The sequence below is a fragment of the Manis pentadactyla genome, chromosome 19 (assembly GCF_030020395.1).
Source record: "Manis pentadactyla isolate mManPen7 chromosome 19, mManPen7.hap1, whole genome shotgun sequence".
Classification (NCBI taxonomy): Eukaryota; Metazoa; Chordata; class Mammalia; order Pholidota; family Manidae; genus Manis; species Manis pentadactyla.
Window position 1 is genome coordinate 6,671,498 of NC_080037.1, and position 20,622 is coordinate 6,692,119.

The 20,622-nt window shown below is 40.6% G+C and overlaps 1 protein-coding gene across 2 annotated transcripts in view; it reads right to left on the minus strand.

The window, feature by feature from the left end:
* Nucleotides 1–1,027: 1,027 nt before the first annotated feature.
* SDHC (succinate dehydrogenase complex subunit C) overlaps nucleotides 1,028–20,622 on the minus strand; it is a 30,003-nt gene continuing 10,408 nt past the window's right edge. Inside the window, exons 4-6 of one of the 2 annotated variants that reach the window (XM_036922812.2) lie at nucleotides 14,999–15,060; nucleotides 5,112–5,275; nucleotides 1,028–1,883 (exon numbers count right to left, since the gene is read on the minus strand). In XM_036922812.2, coding sequence (XP_036778707.2) covers nucleotides 1,779–1,883; nucleotides 5,112–5,275; nucleotides 14,999–15,060 — 331 coding nt within the window. In that variant the 3' untranslated portion in view covers nucleotides 1,028–1,778. The remainder of the gene's footprint in view (nucleotides 1,884–5,111; nucleotides 5,276–14,998; nucleotides 15,061–20,622) is intronic. The other variant, XM_057495188.1, reaches the window with a different exon arrangement.

Below are 20,622 nucleotides of genomic sequence, written 5' to 3' on the forward strand. Positions count from 1 at the left end.
CAAACATGACGACCACTCCCCCAGCACCTGAATGGTAAGGAGCCGCCACGACAGTCGGGAGGCCCCCCTCTCCATTTCCCAGCTTCCAACGTCGGTTTATCACGGTGCCTATTCTGCATCTTCCTGGCACTGGCTGTTAAACTTAAGGCCCTTGCCAAACCTTTCCCTGTTCCAGTACCAAACATTCTCGCGTGAACATATTTGTCCCTCAATCCAAGGACAAGTACAGAGGACATACAGTTTAAACTGGAGGACGGCTACAAAGATACCCGGCAGCACCAGTCTAGCCAAATAGGGAGAAGTGATCATAACTTAAAGCCAAACACTATTGGGAGATGGGAGGAACTGCTGAGGCATCTTGGCCACTGTCTTAGCCTCAGTACGGTCTTCCTCTCCAAATGACTCTAGTTACAGTCATTGTTCCTCTTCTCCAACCCTCCGCTTTAACTGGTTGACCAGCAATTCAGTGACAGACAACACAGATCCATAACCCCAGGATTTCCAAAGACTTTTAGCAAAACACATTCCTGCCAAGCAAGTTAGGGACTCAAAAGCTCGGCCTAAATGGATTATAAGAGCAGCAAGTTTTCTCATTAAATTACAAATTTTGCTAGATTTTCAACAATCCTTCCCTTCCCTCCCAGTTTACACACTCAGCTCACCATCCCCTAGCTGTCACCTCTGTCAGCCCTCTGGCACCCTTCCTGGATCACAATTTGCTGAACTGTCCGATGAGGCTTATAACTAGTCCAGTGGGATTCTGGAGTCGATAACAACCCCAAAGCTTCTCCATGCTTAGCTTCCTTTCTCTTGCTCCTTCATTCTGAGGCTTCTGTATGGTATTAAATCTCAGGCTGCTTGTATGCAATTCCCTGAACGCTTTTCCAGTGGTTAGTTGTAGGATAATCTGTTTCCCTCCTGAGAAAGGTCAGGTTGGGGGACCAAATGCCTGAGACCAGGTGGAGGCGGAGTAAACTGGCTCTTCCCCAACAGCCATTCTCTTGGTTTCTCTAGATTTCAAAGAGAGTCAAAGACAAAATGAGTATTTTAATTGTTTCTGAAAAAGATGTCACAGGCATTTGGGTTAGAAAACATGATATTAAGAGGCTTGTTTTTCTAGAAATGCAAGGAAAATAATAATTTTTAATAGGTTCAATGATAATTTTCTGAATTTTTCACGAATCAAAAGCTATGTACTTTCTTCCCAAAGCACCTGCTTGAGGAGCCAGCTCACCTTCTTCATCCCCTCCTATCTGCAGGAAGCTCATCCCCCTCCAGCCCACCCGGCTCTGTTCAGTCACACTGTGTGGGTGCTAAAGACCCTGGGCCCTGACCAATGAACAGAACTGTCCTTTAAGCCAGCAACCCACAGGCGGTGGCACCCAAAGCGCCATCCCAGTCCCCATGGCACAGGCCACAGAGCTGGCATTGTTTCCACTGTCTGAAGAAGGAGCCAAAAGCTGACCCTCAGCAGAAATCAAGGCCCAATAGGGAGAGAGAATGAGGGCTGCGTGGCCCAGAGTAGGCTGCAAGCCGGGGGCAGGAAAAGGGAGTTTTTGCCGTCATACCATCTTTAGAAACAAGGGGGAAACTGGGCCCTTTTCCGCTCCTATGGTTCTAGTAGGCAATCTACCGCTGTGGGGCTCCAAGGAGAGCGCAGCACAGCAGGGTCTAATGAATCAGGAGAACTGTGCCCTGGCTGGAGATAAGAGTGACAACAGGAAGACAGGTCAATTTAATCATCTGCAGGAGGATGACAACCCTGGAATCGTAGCTCTTCACATGGCTGCCAGCCCCAAAGAGGACAACACAGTGAGAACCAGGACAGCCACACCAGACTGGTGGAGCTGAGGGAGCTGCAGCCCTTTTCCTAGGTCCCACATCTGTGGAAAAAGAGAAAAAGAAAGAGAATTTCAGCAATCATGGCCCTCATCATTCTCAGAAAGGCAAGCCTTCTCCGCGTGGTTCCGGGGTGAAAAGCACTTCAACCTGTGTCCCACCTTCACCTTCCTAAAAACCCACAGTGACAGGGACCTACCACCCACTCATCCCACTGACAGAAAAGGGGATGTACACAGCCCCTACACACAGACACCTCCAGACTAAAGAGAGAAAACTCCCTCCCTTACACCACCACGAGATCGTTGCCCAAAGTGTGTTCCTCCAACTGCTAGTTCCTCAGAACGCTGAATGGTATTACACAGAAAAAAGTTCTGTGGTAAAATAAATTTGGTAACATCTATCTGCAAGATTTCTCAAATCCTTCATTAATGCACAGTGGATCTCAAGGATGTAATACACATGATTTCCCAGATATAGGATCCCTTTTGAGGTAACATCTGTCCGCTGGAGAACTAGTAGTCTAAACAACACTCTCCAGGAGCTAGGACACTACTTCTCAATTTCATTTTCCAAATATATATAAAGCAAAAGTTCATGAAACAATAAGCAGTATTTACCACCACTATGTATGCTACAGTCTATACACTGTATTCCTGATTTGGTGGTAGCAACCCACTAAATTGATTTTCTACCCATGAGGTCAAAAACCACAGTTTTTTTTTATTAAGGTATCATTGATATACGATCTTATGAAGGTTTCACATGAGCAACATTGTGGTTTCAACATTTACCCAGATTACCAAGTCCTCACACCCCTCCCCATTGCAGTCACTGTCCATCAGCGAAGGAAGATGCTACAGAGTCACTACTTCTCTGTGCTATACTGCCTTCCCTGTGCCCCCCTACTTTACTTTATGTGTGCTGATCATAACACCCCTTAATCCCCTTCTCCCTCCCTCCCCACCCCCTTTCCCTTTGGTAACCACTAGACCCTTCTTGGAGTCTGTGAGTCTGCTCTCAATTTTAAAAACCCTGACCTAGACTCTCTTGTGCCCTAGGGATATGTTAAAAGGAAAGACAGAGGCCCAACACGATGTCACTTCTCTAGGCAAGTCACCAAACCAGGGCTTAATATTTAAGCCCAACTACAGTCTCAACCTCCCCCAGAAACGTAGTCATCAGGAATGTTCCGGTCAGCATTATTAATGAGATCATCTGCCACAGGAGCCTTCTCGGCTTTCCCTAGAGGAAGATGGCTAATCTGTAAGGACCCCTGCTTTCCCCTCAGAGAAAGCGACCTTCCTCGAAACAATCCTTTTTTCTTCTTTTGCTAATAACGACCCCCACCCTATAAAAACCTTCCATTTTGTACAACTTCTCAAGCATCTCTCTGCTTGCTACAGGGGATGCTGCCCAGGTCAAATCGCTTAATAAAGCCAATCTTCAAATTTACTTGGATGAATATTGTTTTTTAACAGATATTAACATTATTATACTCTAAGTCACCAAAAGATCCCTTGGGGCAAAAGGAGCCTTTCGGTTCTACCCTTTTCCATCCACAAAGACCCCAACACACTCACACACACACACACACGAAAAAAAAATCAAGATGAGAGGATACCCCCACCTCAACCCCCAAACTGCTTCTACCTGGATGCCACATAAAGCTGTTTTGCTTATACAGGGACAGTGTTTTGCCAAAAAAATTGAGTCCTACTGGGTGGTGGTGATAAGGTGGATAGTCTCTCGAATGCCAGAGACCCTATCACCGTGCATCAATCCCGCTCTCCACTCCCCCAGGAGACATTCTGACAAGGCAACTACCAAACTCAGAGGGCAAGAACTACGGACTGGCGCTAGAGAACAGATGAAATCCTTCCCACACGCTGAGCCAGCACTTACCATAACAAAAAACAAAAGCAGATTTAAGGGCTTAAGAAAAAGCCTTTAGGTATCTCACTTCCCTCAACAAAGAGATTATTGCCATTACGGGCGGGAACCAGGGCAGAAAACCCTTCACTGAGTGTTGAGATCTTGTAAAGCCTCTCCCCTTTCCCTCCTCCCAACGTGAGACAAAAGGAAATACAAGGCCAGGCCCTGCTGAGCCGGACCAGCGCAGAGGAAGCTGATGAGCTGCTTTTCATTAGACAGCTTTGTTCTGGGGAAGAAGAAGCCATTAATGGAAATGCTCTTCCTGTCCATCTCCTCCCCCGGAGGCAAGTGAAGTCATTTTGAATTAAACTGAACACTACCCCAGGGATAGTTGACAGATAACACTTAATTTAATAGGTCATTTAGTCTCTCACTTTTTTGATTCTATTAAACTGTCTATTGGACCAGACCAGAATGCAGAAAGTGTTTGTCTCTAGTTGTTAAAGTGGAAGCTGTAAAAAGGTTGGATTTAGGCAAAAGTATCCATCTGGCAGATGGCTCAGACTCACAAGTAACCAAAAATGAGGAGGGATAGAATTGAAAACTGTCTTCCTGGGAAAAGCAGCAAGATAAGGGTAGGGAAGACACAAAATAGGAAATCTTAAAATGCTGGAGGAGGGACTGGTCTCTGACCTGGGGCAGGTTTGATTAAGCTTTAATTCTTTTATAAAGAGAAGGAGACACCCATTTTGAACTGACCCCAAAGTCACACAGGAGGTAGCATGGATGGTTTTTAGGCCATCAAGGATTCCTAAACCTAATATTAAATCTGGGATCCTAGGCACCAAGTTTCTGTTAAAGTTCCCCATTCTCTCCAACAGCTCAAAACAAATAAAAAACCAAAACAGTTCATGCAATCCGGTGACAAGATAGCAAAATTTAATCTATCTGACTCCAGCCAAACTTGCCACTCTGGGTTAGCAGGAGTGTTAGACGGAAAGCAGCAGCCATGTTTATCTAGCCCGTAATTGGACCCCCTCTGTTTAGAACAGTGCCTGACACACAGTAGGTATAAATCTGTTAGATAGATATGCCTTCTATGCCAGATGTATGACCTGACTTCAGGGGTCTCTCTTAGTAATATGCCTCTCAAAACTGGATGAGTTCACACCGAGACCCTGCAAATACCCGCCAGGCCTGTACCCAGGGCCCAGCTAGATCAGCAGCAGGGCTGCCAAGGAATGCATAGGAAGCCTGGTGTAGTTTCCTCGAAGAGGCCCCGGAGCAAAGTCCAGCACAACTAAGAACAGCACTAAGCCCAGACCACGAAGAAGACAATCCTCCCAAGCTCTCCATTCCCTTCCCTTGGAATATGTACAAATCTACAATTAACTTACCAAGTGCCGGATCCCATTCCAGGTGTGATACATGAAAGGGAAGGCGAGGGCAAACTTGGCCGTGTGGATGAGTGCTGGCCCCAGACACAGGGATCGCACAAGTTCCAAATGAGACTCAAAGCTCCCAGGGACCAACAGGGCCGACAGGCCAAAGAGCGAGACCCCTGAGGAGAAAACCAAGGAAGCCCATCACAACTGCCCAGCAGCTGCCACTCACGTAACACACATAAAACCGGGCTTTATGACAGCCCTGGCACCTCGTACAATTCAAGATCATTTTGAAATGGAGAGGACTTAAACTAATGTTCACGTTTGTAGTGGCAGACAGGCTACCTGGGATCTGAGCCTCATCTAAATTTGTACATTTTAGCATATTATTCCCCCTTTCAACATCGCTTTCTACAAAAATTTCACCTACCACTTTAGAAGTTCCCCTCTGGCTGCATCTGTATTATCATCTCAGTAAGAAAAAGTAAAAACAGTATATTCAGACCAAGGAAAAGGCTGAGAAAAAACTTGTCATTCAAATCTCTATTACAAAAAAAATTTAACTCAAAACGGATCACAGACCCAAATGTAAGAAGTAAAACCATAAAACTACTAGAAGAAAACATAGGAGTAGATCTTATGACCTTGGGTTAGGCAGTGGTTTCACAGATACGATGCCAAAACTACAAGCACCAAAGGAACAGATAAACTGGACTTCATTAAAATTTAAAATTTTGTGCTAAAAACGTTCCATAAGAAAGTAAAAAGACAACACATAGAATAAGAAAACATCTGTAAATTGGATGTCTGGTAAGGGACTTGTTTCCAGCATATATTAAGAACTCTTACATTCAGTAATAAACAATAAAAAAATTTTTTAAATGGGCAAAGGATCTGAATAGATCTCTCTCTCTCCAAAGAAGATAAATAAATGGCCAATAAGCATATGAAAAAATGCTCAACAACCATTAGCTATTAGGGAAATGCATATCAAAACCATAATGAGAAGTACGTCATAACTACTAGGATCCTATAATGTATCTAAATATAAAATTATATGTGTATTTACTAGTCAATGATTCAGTAACATCTATTATGTTGACAGATAGTAACCACACTAGAGGAGGTAAGGATTTAATAATACGAGTAACTGTTGAACCACTGTGTTGCATATTTGAAATCAACATAAGACTGTGTATCAAAGATACTTTAATTTTAAAAAGTGAAGGAAAAAATACGTGTATTTACATAAAAGATATTCATTTATATAAATGTCAAATGTGTTTATATATTTAAAAAATTATAAAAAGACAGATAACAGTGTTGGCAAGGGTGTAGAGAAATGGGAACCCTCATACATTGTTGGTGGGAATTTGAAATGGTGCAGTCACTTTGGAAAAAAAGTCTGGCAGTTTCTTATGTTAACAGAGTTACCATATGACCCAGAAATTCCACTCTAGGTATATACCCAAAACAAATGAAACATAAGGCCACACAAAAATGTTTACACACTTATTAACAGCAGCATTATTCACAACAGCCAAAAAGTGGAACCAACCAAATATCCATCAATTGATGAATGGGTGAATTAAATATGGTATATCCATACAATGGAATATTATTCAGCAATAAAAATAAATGAGTACTGATACATGCTACACCATGGATGAACTTTGAAAACATTATGCTAAGTGAAAGGCACCAGTCACAAAGGACCACATATTGCATGATTCCATGTATATGAAATGTTTGGTATAGACCAGTCTACAGAGTCGAAGCAGGTAAGTGGTTGCCTTGGGCTAGAGCACTGGGAGCAAATGGGGTGTGACTGCTAATGGATACAGGGTTTCATTATTAAATGAAATATTGAATATTTCTGGAAATATTAAAATGTTCTAAAATTGATTGTGATGATTATTGCATAATTCTGTGAAAATACTAAAAACCACTGAATTGTACACCTTAAATAAGTGAACTACATGGTATGTGAATTATGTCTCAATAACTGTTAAAAGAAACAATCTCTACCACAATAGCTGTCACCTAGTTTCTACCCCTACCTACATATTTCCATTAGTAACTGTGGCTCACTATACAGTGATTCTAAACAGCATGGTGAGAGGGCATACCTCTTGGAAATACACAGGATTATTATAACAAGCACGTGTCCATTTCTACTCAAGGCAGAGTAGTTAGAATTATGACAATTCAACACTAGAAGATCTTTTGATAGTCAGGTTTTGAGATGGTTGTACAAAACTCTTTCCAAGAAAATATTTATAGTGGTAGGGGATAGACAACTGCACACAGTGTGACTCCTAGGGATCCATTCTGTTCTACTGCTGTCAATTGTAGCAAACACACACTCTTGTATTTCACATTTATTGAAAGCATCTTATGCACTAAACCTGTGCTAAACTTGTGGTGAAAAAACCCAAGGTATGGTCTTGCCTTAAGAAACTTAGAGCGTAGTAGGGAGACATTTAAGTAAGTCAATCTATAGTACAAGGTATGGTTCCAGAGTGCCCTAGCACTGTAACAAAGGTGCGTGTGTGCATAGGGTGCTAACACAAGTAGAAGAATCATAATCCATCTGGTAGGATGGGGAGAATATACCGGAAAATGTTTTCTCAGAGGTGTACTCAGGCTGGGTTTTGAGGAGATCCAGGGCAGGAAGTGGGAAGGGGCAGGACACAAGTTTCAATTATAAAGGGATTTATGTGCTAAACTACATAGTTTAAACTTGATCCTTGCAGTCAGGGAGGCCAGATTTCATATCAGTGCCAATAAAATACTGTTAATCTCAGTGCCAATCCATACCAATTAATAATGGCTGCCTACAGTGTTAAAGTGAGAAGTAATCTTAGGCCTTATCACACATAGAAAAAATGATCTGCCCTGGGTTCAGGAGGGGAGGGTTACTTGGGCCAAATACTGACATTCCTAATGGGACTGAAAATCATAAGGAGTTTTAAGCTGCAGAGTGATATGGTGTGACATGCCCTATTAAAAGATCGACATGGCAGCAATTAGGGGGCCAGATTAGAGAGGAGTCAGATGGAAACAGGAAGTCTGAATAGGAGGCCATGTTAATTCCAGTGTCCAGTCCACAAAGTGGTAATAACTTGACTGAAGATAGTAACAGAGAGAACAGAGAAGGGACAATGATACAAAGATAGAAAGGAGGTAAAATTTTGGAGTAAGGGGTAAATGAGATAAGTCAAGGATGGTGGTTTGCATGAGATACTGACTAGACAATGTCCTTTACCTACACAGGGAACAAAGGAAATGCAGGTAGTTTTTAGTTTGTTCAGTTTTGATTTGTTGGGAGATTGTGGTTGACACTTTGGGAGGGGTAAAGATAGGTTCAGTTTAGAGTATATTTGAGTTTGACGTACCTAAGGAACATCAAAGTGAACATATTCAATAAGCATCTGGATAGAGGTCTAAAGTTAGCTATGCTCTGGTTTAAAGATACGGATTTGAGAATCATCGGCAAGAAGTGATAAGTGAAGTTTTAAGTGTGGGTGGGGTAACTGGGAGATAGTATAGTTAAAAGAGAAGTAGGAGGAAAATATACTTGACTATGAAGACCTTAACGGCAAGGACTTACTCATCTTTGTATCAGCACAGACCAGGTTTTCAGTGTTACTGGGTCAAGAAGCACCAGTGCTGGGACTCACAGCCTGAGTCTTAAGTCAGTGAGTCTTGTAGGATGAACCCTTAACCTGTGGGGTCTGCACAAACTCTGGGTAGTGAATGTCAGAACTGAATTAAATTGCTGGACACCTACTTGGTGTCCGGAGAACTGAAGAATTTGCAGATATTGGGAAAAACATACATTTGGTGTCAGAAGTATTTTGAGTTCAGAAAAGGAGAGCCTTTCTTGAAAGAACCCCAAGGCAGCCAGCCAACATGATCTCTCTCTCAAATGTATCTGGGCTGGAATTTGTGTATTGATCTCAGATCTCCTTGACCTTCCAGAGACAGTTTAATATTTTTTTCATTACAAAAATATATTGCAAAAATTATAACATTACAGAAATGTATGGTTTAGAAACGTTTCCCATAATCCCACCACTCAGAGATAACCACTGTTTTGCATATATCCAGAGACTGTGCCATTTTATATTTTATTACTCAACCTATTGGAAAAATACCACCTATTTCAAATACAATTGTTGCTATAGCCATCATTTATTGAGTATTTGCAAAATCATTTAATCCTCATTACAATCTGAAAAATAACAGTACCCCTCATTTGACAGCTTAAGAAAGGAGGCTCAGAAACAATAAGAAATGTATCCAAGTTTACTCAGCCTTAGGTGACTGGACTGGGATTTGAACACTAAACTCAGATTCTTTCCACTACCACCACACATTTTCTTAAGCACTTATAAACTCCTGATTCTTAATTGTTATTTTCACTTCTTTTTTAAAAATACTAACTTGGAAAAATTGGCTTGGGGTTGTGTAGTATAACAGTTTCAAGAACATTTGATTTATTAGACATTTTCTTCCTTTTGCATTAACTGATGGACTTCTATGACATTCATAGGAGAAGCAAAAGCTGAAGAAGACACTGCTGCTCCTGCCCCAGGATTTCCATTAGTTTTGCCTCCACAGTAGTTAAGAGGAGGGTGGGTGGTGTTATCCTAGGATGCGGCAGCCATATCAGATTCCAGTGCTCTAGGGGTTAGTGTTGCTATGAGGCCATGCCTGGAACTCAGCTATTAGGCTGCTGTCACATTTGGTGCAGAGATCAAGGCTGAATCTGCCCCGATAACTGAGGGGTCTGTGTGGCTACAGACGTTACAGAGCTGCGGATTTGCACTGAAGTTCAGAGATAGTAGAGTGGCTCCTGTGATCTTCTGACTTCTATCTATCCAGACTGTCAAAGATCTCTGAATGCTTTTGGGCCATACCTTCCTCCTAAACCTTCTCAAACTATCTCAGTTCATGGTAACTCAATGTTTTCAGTAATTGTTTTCATGGTATCCCTCAACCAAAAGAAATACCCAACAGTTTTGTTTATTAAGTAGTTAGATCCAAACAATTTAGTAGCCATTTGAAAAAAGTTATCCACATAAATGGAATTTTTTTTTCATTCTTCAACAACCACAGTTACTAGGGGGATGTATATACACTGTTGGGTACTACACAAATTCTCCAACCTTGTAAAACAGACTGGACATTCCCATCCCCATTTTCTGTTTCACAGTGATCTTCATAGAGGTCAGACTGAAGAATCAGACCTCAGGTAAATTCCTTGAGAGGGGCTGCTGAAGCTGCAGTTATGAATGAGACTGGGAAAGGGTAGTCAATATGCAGCATACAACACTAAAAGGAATGCGATTAGAAAAGAACACATGGATGCCAAAGAACAGATATTTTAGAGGAATGCAACTGCAAATGAATCATAGAGTTAACTCAATGGGTGTGCATGGTCCTGAATGTTCTGGGTAGTCTAAAACCAGATCAGATTGGAGAATCAACTTGAGTGAGGCTGCCTGCAGGCACGCCAACCTAGTGCTCAGGCATCAGCTGCTTTCTCAGAATAGCCAAAGGCCTTAAAGACTTAGGAGTAACTAATGGGACTTCGAAATGGCTGTATTTTCCTTCTGGGCATTTCATGAGATGGGACCCTGGGTACTGATTCTCAGATGTAATGTGTTTTATGTTAGGAAATCCTGGTTATTCAAGACTCAGGAAGTGTAGAAAAAGTGGGAATAGAGCACAGACTTTGGAGTAAGAGAGATCTGAGTTCAGTTCCACCTCTGTCACTACGTAGCTACTATATCCTCTCTTCCTTTCCTGCTTATAATGCCTAGTTAGGATTATGAGAATTAAATTAAATACTATATATAAAGTTCCTACTGCAGGCCTGGTGGTGATTATTATTTACATTAACTGGAATGTTTGGTCCTGTACCTCTCAGAAAATATCTGGTCATTTATAGCTAAAAAAATCCCATTCTCAGCCCTTCCTAATTCATGACTACACCTTAGTTCTTTCTTGTCAAAAACTGATTGTCACCAGAAGGAAAAAATGCTTCTCGGGAATGCTTTATTTCTCCTCAGTGAATGAACACTCCTGACCACCCACAACCACCAACCACTAGATCCTGCAGGGAAGGAGACCGGCAGAATACAACACAATGAGATTAGTGTGACCACACTTTATTAGATAAAAGAACAATCAGGTGCTCTCAACCTGGGCTTTAATTATCACTTGGGCAGCTCCATCAGGGCTCGTTCAAAGTTTTCCTTTTTCATTTGCACTGGTATCTGCAGGGGCCTGTTGGGAAGAGGTGTCTGAAAGAGCTTATGACAGCTTCCAGAAGTGGCACTGGGATTTACTGATGATCCCCGTGGTTGGGACACAGCACTTACCCGCAGGGCAGCGGGCTGGAGCTGGTCTTGGCAGCCAAGTGAAGCACCATTAAATTTTTCTTAGTGATTAGATGGGACAGCTTTAGTGGCTTCGTTTCCCAATTTAAATTGTTTAACTTTCAGAGGAGACCCTCCTCAGGCGCTTAGGTTCTAAGGAGAAGCTATTTCCTGTTTCCCAGAACACTAGACATCAGAGAACTTCCTATCTCTTACTTCTCATATATTTCACTTTAATAAGGAAAGTTTTGGTCAAAGTCACTTTTGATTGAATTGATCACTATTCCTTGTTTGAAAATGTGATGCAGCAGGAAATATATATTTGGTCTTTTTCCCCCAGTTCCTTGCACACAGCTCCTAAATCCCTTTACATCTCTGGAGTGGCAAGAGTGGTTTTTTGCATGCTAATGAGACGACTGGTGGCTGGGGGTCCTCAGACAGACTCAGGATGGAGGCAAGCTGCCAGAAAAATCAAGGTATGGTTTGAGGGTTGGAACTTTCAGCTACCTTCTTCCCCATCCCCAACATCTCTGAAGAGGAGAGTGGCTGGTGATTGAGTTAATCACCAACGGCCAATGACTTAATCAATCTGGCCTTAGTAATGAATGAAGCCTCCTTAAAAACCCCTAAACAACAGGGTTCAAACAGCCTCCAGATTGTGAAACACATGGATATGCTGGGAGGAGGGCATGCCCAGAGGGCACAGAAGCTCCATACCCTCTCTCCTCCCCATACCTTGCCCAATGGATCTCTTCCATTTGCCTATTACGAGTTGCATCCTTTATTTAAAAAAACAGTAAATATAAGCGCTTTCATGGGTTCTGGTGAGCTGTTCTAGCAAATTATCAAACCTGACAGGGTCACGAAAACCCTGATTTATAGCTGGAACTTAACATGGTATTTTAATCTGTCTCTGTGAAAAATCATGAGTATTTTAATCCCTACAGAACCAAAGAACAGAAGAGTTTTACTAGCATCTCTTCTCATGTTTTAAAGAATTGTTTATAAACAATCTTTTCCAATAAATTCTAGTTTAAAGTCAAACTAGTGCCATTATGCTTTTTAATTCAACGTGCTTTTAGAATTTATATAGTTTCCACAATATCTCTACAGTTCAAATAAATACTTTGTCTGGGCCAGCTTGTCCTGTTACTGGAACAAATAAGAACATGAACCTTTTATGACTTCCCACAGTCTTTCCAAGTTGTCAGCATGGCAGTCAAAGTCCTCTACCATTTGGTACACTTTCCAGCCTTATCTTCTGCCACTTCTCCCACAAACACTACTCTCAAACAACCAGAGCTAATCATCATTAGCCAGTTACTCTGGACGCTTTCCAATCCCCGCAGCTTTGCGTAAGGTAGTCTCTCGGTTGGAATGTCCTCCTCTGCCTCCTCTTCATGACCTCTCCTGTTCAGTCTTCTTCCAAGCTTTCCAACTCCTTCAGAGTTGGTTTTCCCCTGGGACCTCAAGTCTGTATTACAAAGTTATCACAGTGCATTATAAATATCTGTCTTACTCCTTAGACTCCTCTGCCCTTGAGGGTAGAAGCTATTATTATACTATCCAATTTCTAATGCACAACAGATTAATTAGAAAGTAGGAAAAATGAACGCTTCTGAAATGACCGCTATGAGCAAAGTGATTTATATGGATACATTCACTTAGTAGAGACTAAGCACCTACTGGGTGCCACAAATGGCAAATCAGATGCAGTTCCCCACTCTGTGAAGAGTTTACAGTCCAACAAAAGAGATGTATAAAAAGCAAATAAAATAATTGTAAATTAGGTAATAAATGCCATGAAAGAAGCAACTGATGCAATGAGAACTATAAAGGAATAATGCTGTGAAACAGAAAATCAACAATAGCACTAGAACTAGAAGCTACTACTTTACATACTGTGGTAAGCAAAGTACTCTGAGTTGACAATTTTGCTGAGACCTACAGGATCTAAACAGGAACTCTGCACAGTGCAGCAAGGGGCAGGGATGGGCATTTCAGATTAAGGGAACAAAACATGCAGTGGCTCTGGGGGGAAAAAGAGTTTTCCCTGTCCTAAGGGATTTAAAGACCAGTGTGGCTAGAGCAGAGGAGGGGAGGAATGGCAGAGATGAGTTACTCAAGGGCCAGATCAGGCAGGGCATTTTAGGCCATGGTGGCGATTTGAATTTTAATCTAAGTGCAGAGGTAAATGCAGTAATAGAAAGATTCTAAGTGTGACATAATTCAATTTATTTTCAAAAGATTTTTTATTTTTCTTGCTGTTGTGTGAAAACCAGATTGGAGAAAAGCCACAAGAACACAAAGACTGCAGCTGCTGAGACTGACTTCACTTCAGGCCCCACGATCCAATTCTTCTTGCCATTTGGACCAACGCACAGCTACTTCTCAGAGACTTACTATAAAAATTCACCACACTTCTCTTCCCTGTTTCCATAGGTCAAGATCTACAGTGCAGTTTCTTGAAATCCCACCAATTCTGGGAAATTATTCATATGCCAATTCTACCAGCAATAAACTGAGATTCAGAGACTTAACTAAGTTGCCTAGGTCACCTACCTAGTACAAATCTGTTCCCTTCCAGTTTTGAAGAAGGGGCCTTCAGCATTTGAGGGAAACACGGTAATAGTAGTAGCTACAGAAAACAACTACTACATTCTATCACAGATTTACAGAATGTTTGGAAAAAACGGATAAAAATTCTGATGAATACAAGGTCATTCAAAGAGGTAAAGACAGAAAAAAATGAACAATTAAGTATTGTTGTGAAAAGTATATTCAACTTTCATCATGTTTAGCAAACTAATACCTTTTTGTCATAGTCCATGAAAAAGCCAACATCCTTTTTATTTATTTATTCAGTGATGACAAATGCTGAGGTAATAAGGGAAACTACAGCCTAATAAACAAACTACTCTTGTTCTTCCAGTGATTTTAGGATTAAATTTTTTCATCAATACTACCAAACTAAGCAGAAAGCATCAATCTAAAAATTATAAGAATCTAAGTAAGCAAAAATAAAGTAACTATGAATTTAGTTAGAATAACCTAATCTTGAAATTTATCATATTATTTCAGGTCAAGTAAATTAAAACCAGAAACTATACACAGATTCCCAGGCCACAATCATCCTTATGCCTGGATTCCATCATCCCTTTACCAGCCAGAGGAATGAAAACATCAAAGCCAGACAGGAGTTCTTATCTTTACTTGATTATTAACAAAACGAATCTGCTATGAATAGCAGAGACACAGCTTTAGATAATTTATGCCAATGTCTCAGCAGTAGCTCCTAAATACAGGATCCCTACACTTGAGCTACCAGTTCTGCTGATGAAATTCAAAGGAATGAATGAACAATAAGCTCTAATGGACTCATCATTTTCTCTAAACCAAGTTGCTGAGCTGCAAAGGAGGCAGTGCTGAGAGCCACAGAAATAGCAAGTTCTTCAAAGAAGCATGTGTGTGCGCGCATGTGTGCACGTGTTCATCAAAACACATACAGACCTGCACTCAAGGCCATACCAGTGCCACGGTGGCAAATGGACATCGCCATGGGAAGAGACCACCTGCAAAGAAATACACAAAGGCAATTAAAAAAAGGGAAAGATGACACCACAGTAGAGTCCTTCTTGGCAGAGAGAATATAAACTACTTCAGAAATAGTCACTACTTAAGCACAAAAACAAACATTTCATATTCCTGTGTTTCTACTTCCTAGCTTGAAAACAAGAAAACTGATTTATTTAAGGAGAAGGGTCCCTTTCCTTTACCAGACTGCATCACTGATAGAGCTCATAGGAGGAATCAATTATACCTAAAACTCCTCTTCCCATCAGAAACGTGGTTAAGTCAGAGACACCAATTAAAGTTGCATACAGTTACAACTAATCACTAGTATACAACCACTTGGGTCCTTACTTTCCTCACTGTAATAGTGAAGAAAACTTAAGTGAGTTTTGTTTGTACACTGCTTCACATAATATATGGCCATACTTGAACTCTCTCTTATTGTATGTCCCCAAATACCCAAATTGAGCATACCATTTATTCCCTAATAAATTATCTATCCCAAATTTTTCAGTTCAGTTTTGCTGAATTTAGTATTTTCTTAATCCATGGCAGTTTTTAAATACTTCATCATCAAACCCCCTTTATAAAAAAATTAATTAATTGATTGATTTTGTTATCATTAATCTACAATTACATGAAGAACATTATGTTTACTAGGCTCCCCTCTTCACCAAGTCCCCCACACAAACCCGTTACATTCACTGTCCATCAATGTAGTAAGATGTTGTAGAATCACTACTTGTCTTCTCTGTGTTGCACAGCCCTCCTCATGCCCTCCCCCACATTATACATGCTAATCATAATGCCCCCTTTCTTTTTCCCCGCCCTTATCCCTCCCTACCCTCCCATTCTACCCAGTCCCTTTCCCTTTGGTAACTGTTAGTCCATTCCTGGGTTCTGTGATTCTGCTGCTGTTTTGTTCCTTCAGTTTTTGTTTTTATACTCCACATATGAGTGAAATCTTTTGGTACTTGTCTTTCTCCACCTGGCTTATTTCACTGAGCATAATACCCTCTAGCTCCATCCATGTTGTTGCAAATGGTAGGAATTGTTTTTTTCTTATGGCTGAGTGATATTCCGTTGTGTATATGCACCACATCTTCTTTATCCATTCATCTACTGATGGACACTTAGGTTGCTTCCATTTCTTGGCTATTGTAAATAGTGTTGGGATAAACATAGGGGTGCATCTGTCTTTTTCAAACTGGGCTGCTGCATTCTTAGGGAAAATTCCTAGAAGTGGAATTCCTGGGTCAAATGGTATTTTTCTATTTTGAGCTTTTTGAGGAACCTCCATACTGCTTTCCACAATGGTTGAACTAATTTACATTCCCACCAGCAGTGTAGCAGGGTTCCCCTTTCTCCACAACCTTGCCAACATTTGTTGTTGTTTGTCTTTTGGATGGTGGTGATCCTTACTGATGTGAGGTGACAAACTCCTTTTAAATCATGTTCTGAGTTGTCAATTTGCCAAAGCATATTCACAGAAGGACAACTAACACTGTTTAGTTCTCATGTTCAAGAGAACTGGTTAGTGAAATACAAAAATGGGAGTCTCTGGATAAAGTTAACATTCATCCCAGAAGGTCAGGTTAGAGAGGGAATGCCGAGTGTGACCAGACCGCATATTCAACACTCTAGAGGGAAGCAGCTCAAGTAGGCTGAAAAGATCTCAAAAAGAAATTCTATGTAATGAAAATGGTCACAGAATAAAAGGAGTAATGTCCAAAGAAACAAAAAACACTGGCTAGACACCACTCTGATTAACTTAGACTTAACCAGATATATAAATATAAGACGTGAAAGAACCACATAGCAAAGTACAAGCAGACAACAATGGCATAATTTGGTTAAATATATCAGGAGACTAAGACCCAGAATGAGGCTTGCAAAAATGTCAAGGACAACAAAAAGGGGGTTTTAAAATGTTACTCAGGGAATAAAAGCCTCCTAACCAGGATGGACAATTTTATGTTAATAGATGACAGAGTGCAAAGCAGATTGCTCAACTAGTTTATTTGTCAAAGAGAATGATTATCAGACTGAAAAAGTCAGAACAAATATTGATTTCAGAGAACTGAAGAAAAAAAAAAAGACACGGGGAAATTCTAAGACATTGCTTAGCATTCCACATTCACTTAGGGCTCCTGGCCAGATGAATGAGTCCCATGACTAAGAGAGCTAACAGCTGAAACACATGCCCTATCTGGCGATCTTTCAGAAATCCTGACATGGGAAATGGGGGTGATATGAGAAACTACTGAAAGCAAATGTTACCCTAATCTTCAAAAACGGTTAAAATCACAGCCTGGTTAGCCCAACACTGACTAGGTAAGGGAGATTTTATTTTCCAAAAAGTCACAGCTCTACTTCCAGTCCCCCAGGATCTTCCAGAATCTTGTCACTCATCAGGCAAGTATTTAGCCCCTGGAACTTGGGCAAGTCTTCATGGCTGAGTGCCTCAAGAAATAGAATGCAGTAGAATTGACAAAGAATGACTCCTAAGTCACTTTATCTCCCCCTCTGTCCCTATGGCCATCCTTCCCTCTTTCCTTCTCATGCTATGAGGAAGCTCAAAGTAGCCTATGCAGAGACATCAGGTAGATAGGCTCATGTGGAAAGAAACTGAGGGCCCCTCCAACAGCCAGAATCAACCCAAGACATGTGAGCAAATGGATCTTCAGACTAATTCAGCCCCAGCCTTTGTGCTTTCTAGCTGTGGCCTCAGACATCATGGAACAGACAAATCACCTCACTATTTCCTGTTCAAACATTAGGAAAGAGTCTAGTATAGAAAATCGAGATTATTTTAATTCAGAAAAGATGATCACTAGGAGCCAGTTTGATTTTCCTTTGGAGAAAGATTTTTCAGGAAATAACTGAGATCCTGAGATCCTTTTGAACACAAAGTATATCTTACTCATCTTTGTATATCCAACAACTAATAGAGTACCAAGCACCCTATGGGCAAACAACAAATATCTACTGATTTGAAATGTATTGACTTTATTTCCTTTTTGGTAGTAGAATGTTAATCAAGGAAAAACTGTAAGACACAGGATACATGAATTCAGCAAGTGATCTAACAACTGTGCTATAAACAATACTGTCAAGAAAGTTAAAAGCATTTCTCAAGAAGGTATACAAGTGGCTAGTAAGTACACGAAAAGATGCTCAACATCACTAATCATTAGCACAATGCAAATCAAAACCACAATGAGATACCCCTTCACACCCATTAGGATGGCTATTACTTAAAAACAAACCAGCAAATACCAAAGTGTTGGCAAGGATATGGAGAAAATGGAACCCTTGGGCGCTGCTGGTGGGAATGTAACACAAGGTAATCCCTGCGGAATACAGTACGGATATGATCCAGCAGTTCCACTTCTGGGTATACACCCAAAAGAAATGAAAGCAGAACCTCAAAGACATACCTGCACAGTCAATGTTTACAGTATTGTTCGCAACAGCCAAAAGGTAGAAGAACCCAAATGTCTGTGGACAGATGAATGGATAAACAAAATGTATCCATTACAATGGGGTATTACTCAGCCTTAAAAAGGAATGTAGTTCTGATATATTCTACAACATGGATGAACCTTGAAGACATTATGCCAATTAAAATAGACATAAAAGGACATTGTATGATGCCAAATTTATAGACAGAAAACTGAATGGTGGCTGCAAGGAGCTGAGGGCAGAAGAAAACGGCAATTATTAAGGACTACAGAGTTTCAGTTTAAGAATATGAAAGGATTCTAGAGATGGACAGTGGTAATGGTCTCAACAACAATGTGAATACCCGTAATGCTACTTAACTACACACTTAAAAATTGTATGTTATGCATATTTTACCACAATAAAAAAAGTTTAAAAAAAATAGTAAAAAGACAACCCAATTAAAAAATGAGCAAAGGTCTTGAATATACATTTTTCCAAAGAAGAAATACAAATGGTCAGTAAGCACATGGAAAGATATTCAAAGCCAATAAAGGGTTGTCAGAAAAAAATGGGCTTAGATCTATTTTATACAGTTCAAGGTAGAACTAGAGCCACTGGACAGAAAATATATACCCTTCAGTAAAAGAAGGGTCTTTCTGGTGGTAAGAGAACTTTCCAAATTGGAGAAGGTAGGTAGCAGGCCTTGTCACTAGAGGTATGCAAGCACATGCAGGCAACCAGACCAGTTATGAAAATACTGCAGAGGAAAGTCACTTATTAGATACAATGGTGACTTTTAAACTGTTTTTATCAGTACTTTTCCTCACTGTGAAAAAACCCTGTATATAAGACAGATCAAAGTAAAGTTGCTTTGATTACCAAGGGAAAGGGGCCTACAACCTGCCCCACACAGCTATCCACAAATGCTTAGGGGATATCCAAAGCTCTAAGGTACTCTTAAAACCAATGACATCAATGATTAAGTTAAATTTAATTTATGTTTGTTTTAAAAAAGCTTCTCAACATCGTTTAGAATGACTCTTATTCTTCTGATAACTTAATCCCTTATATACTTTTGCTCTGATAAACTGACTCAATTTAAGAGATTAATAGTACTTCAAAGGATGCTAACTTAACCATTTATTTCCATGCCTTCTCTAACAAAGTCTAAAGGTTAGTAATGGAATATATAACTCCAGATATCTCAGATATCTTTCCTGGACATGCCACCATGGAAACAGCCCCATGTTCCCTGCTGTTTGTTTTTATCCCCACGAGTATGTCTAGGTACATTTATAACTGAAAGAGCAAACAAGGTAGTGAAAGCCTGACCTTACCAGCTTCCTGCCATTCATTATATGATCCGTGAAAGGAAGCTAAGGCTTTAAATGCAGATTTAGGATAATAGGAGAAGTTCTTCATCATAGTCCTTTCCCAATTTTATCTCTTAAAAATAATGTTTTACTGTAAAGTATAGCAAGAATTAAGATCACTTTAAATTAGTATCCTTCTGTTTTAGTAGAATGTCTAACTTTTGCAATCAGAATTATTTCTGGAATCTGGCTTGGAAAAAATCTGAAGGGCTGTGGTATTTGTGGAGGTGGTTAAAAAATGGCCTGCCTCCATGGCAGGAACCCAAGCAAAGAGGGCAGCAGAGCTCAAGATGCTTTGCTGGGTTAGCTAGAAAGGAGCAGGTCTACAACAGTTTTTTTAGACACCAGCGTTAACAGTTATCAACGCTACTTCTGAGGACAACAGATAAACAGATACAGACACATGCATATGCTCACATACAAAACTGTACATGTGTGTTTGCAGACACATCTATCCCAGCTCCATCCTGTGAAAAGGCCTAGACGCAATGATATCCTGGTGACAGCGAGCACACCTAGCACCCAGGTCTTGATTTCACAGGAGTCATCTTATAGAATTCCCACTGAGCAAGTAAGGCACAATTTACCCAAAATAAATGAGAATAATGGCATAATCCTTTGGACAAAATAGGACTTGTGGAATAATAATTATATATATATATTGGTCCCTGTTCCTGGTTCCTGACATAGAATTCCGGAAGCCTGTATATTCTCCTGAGTGATAAGCGTGCTAAGAGCCTC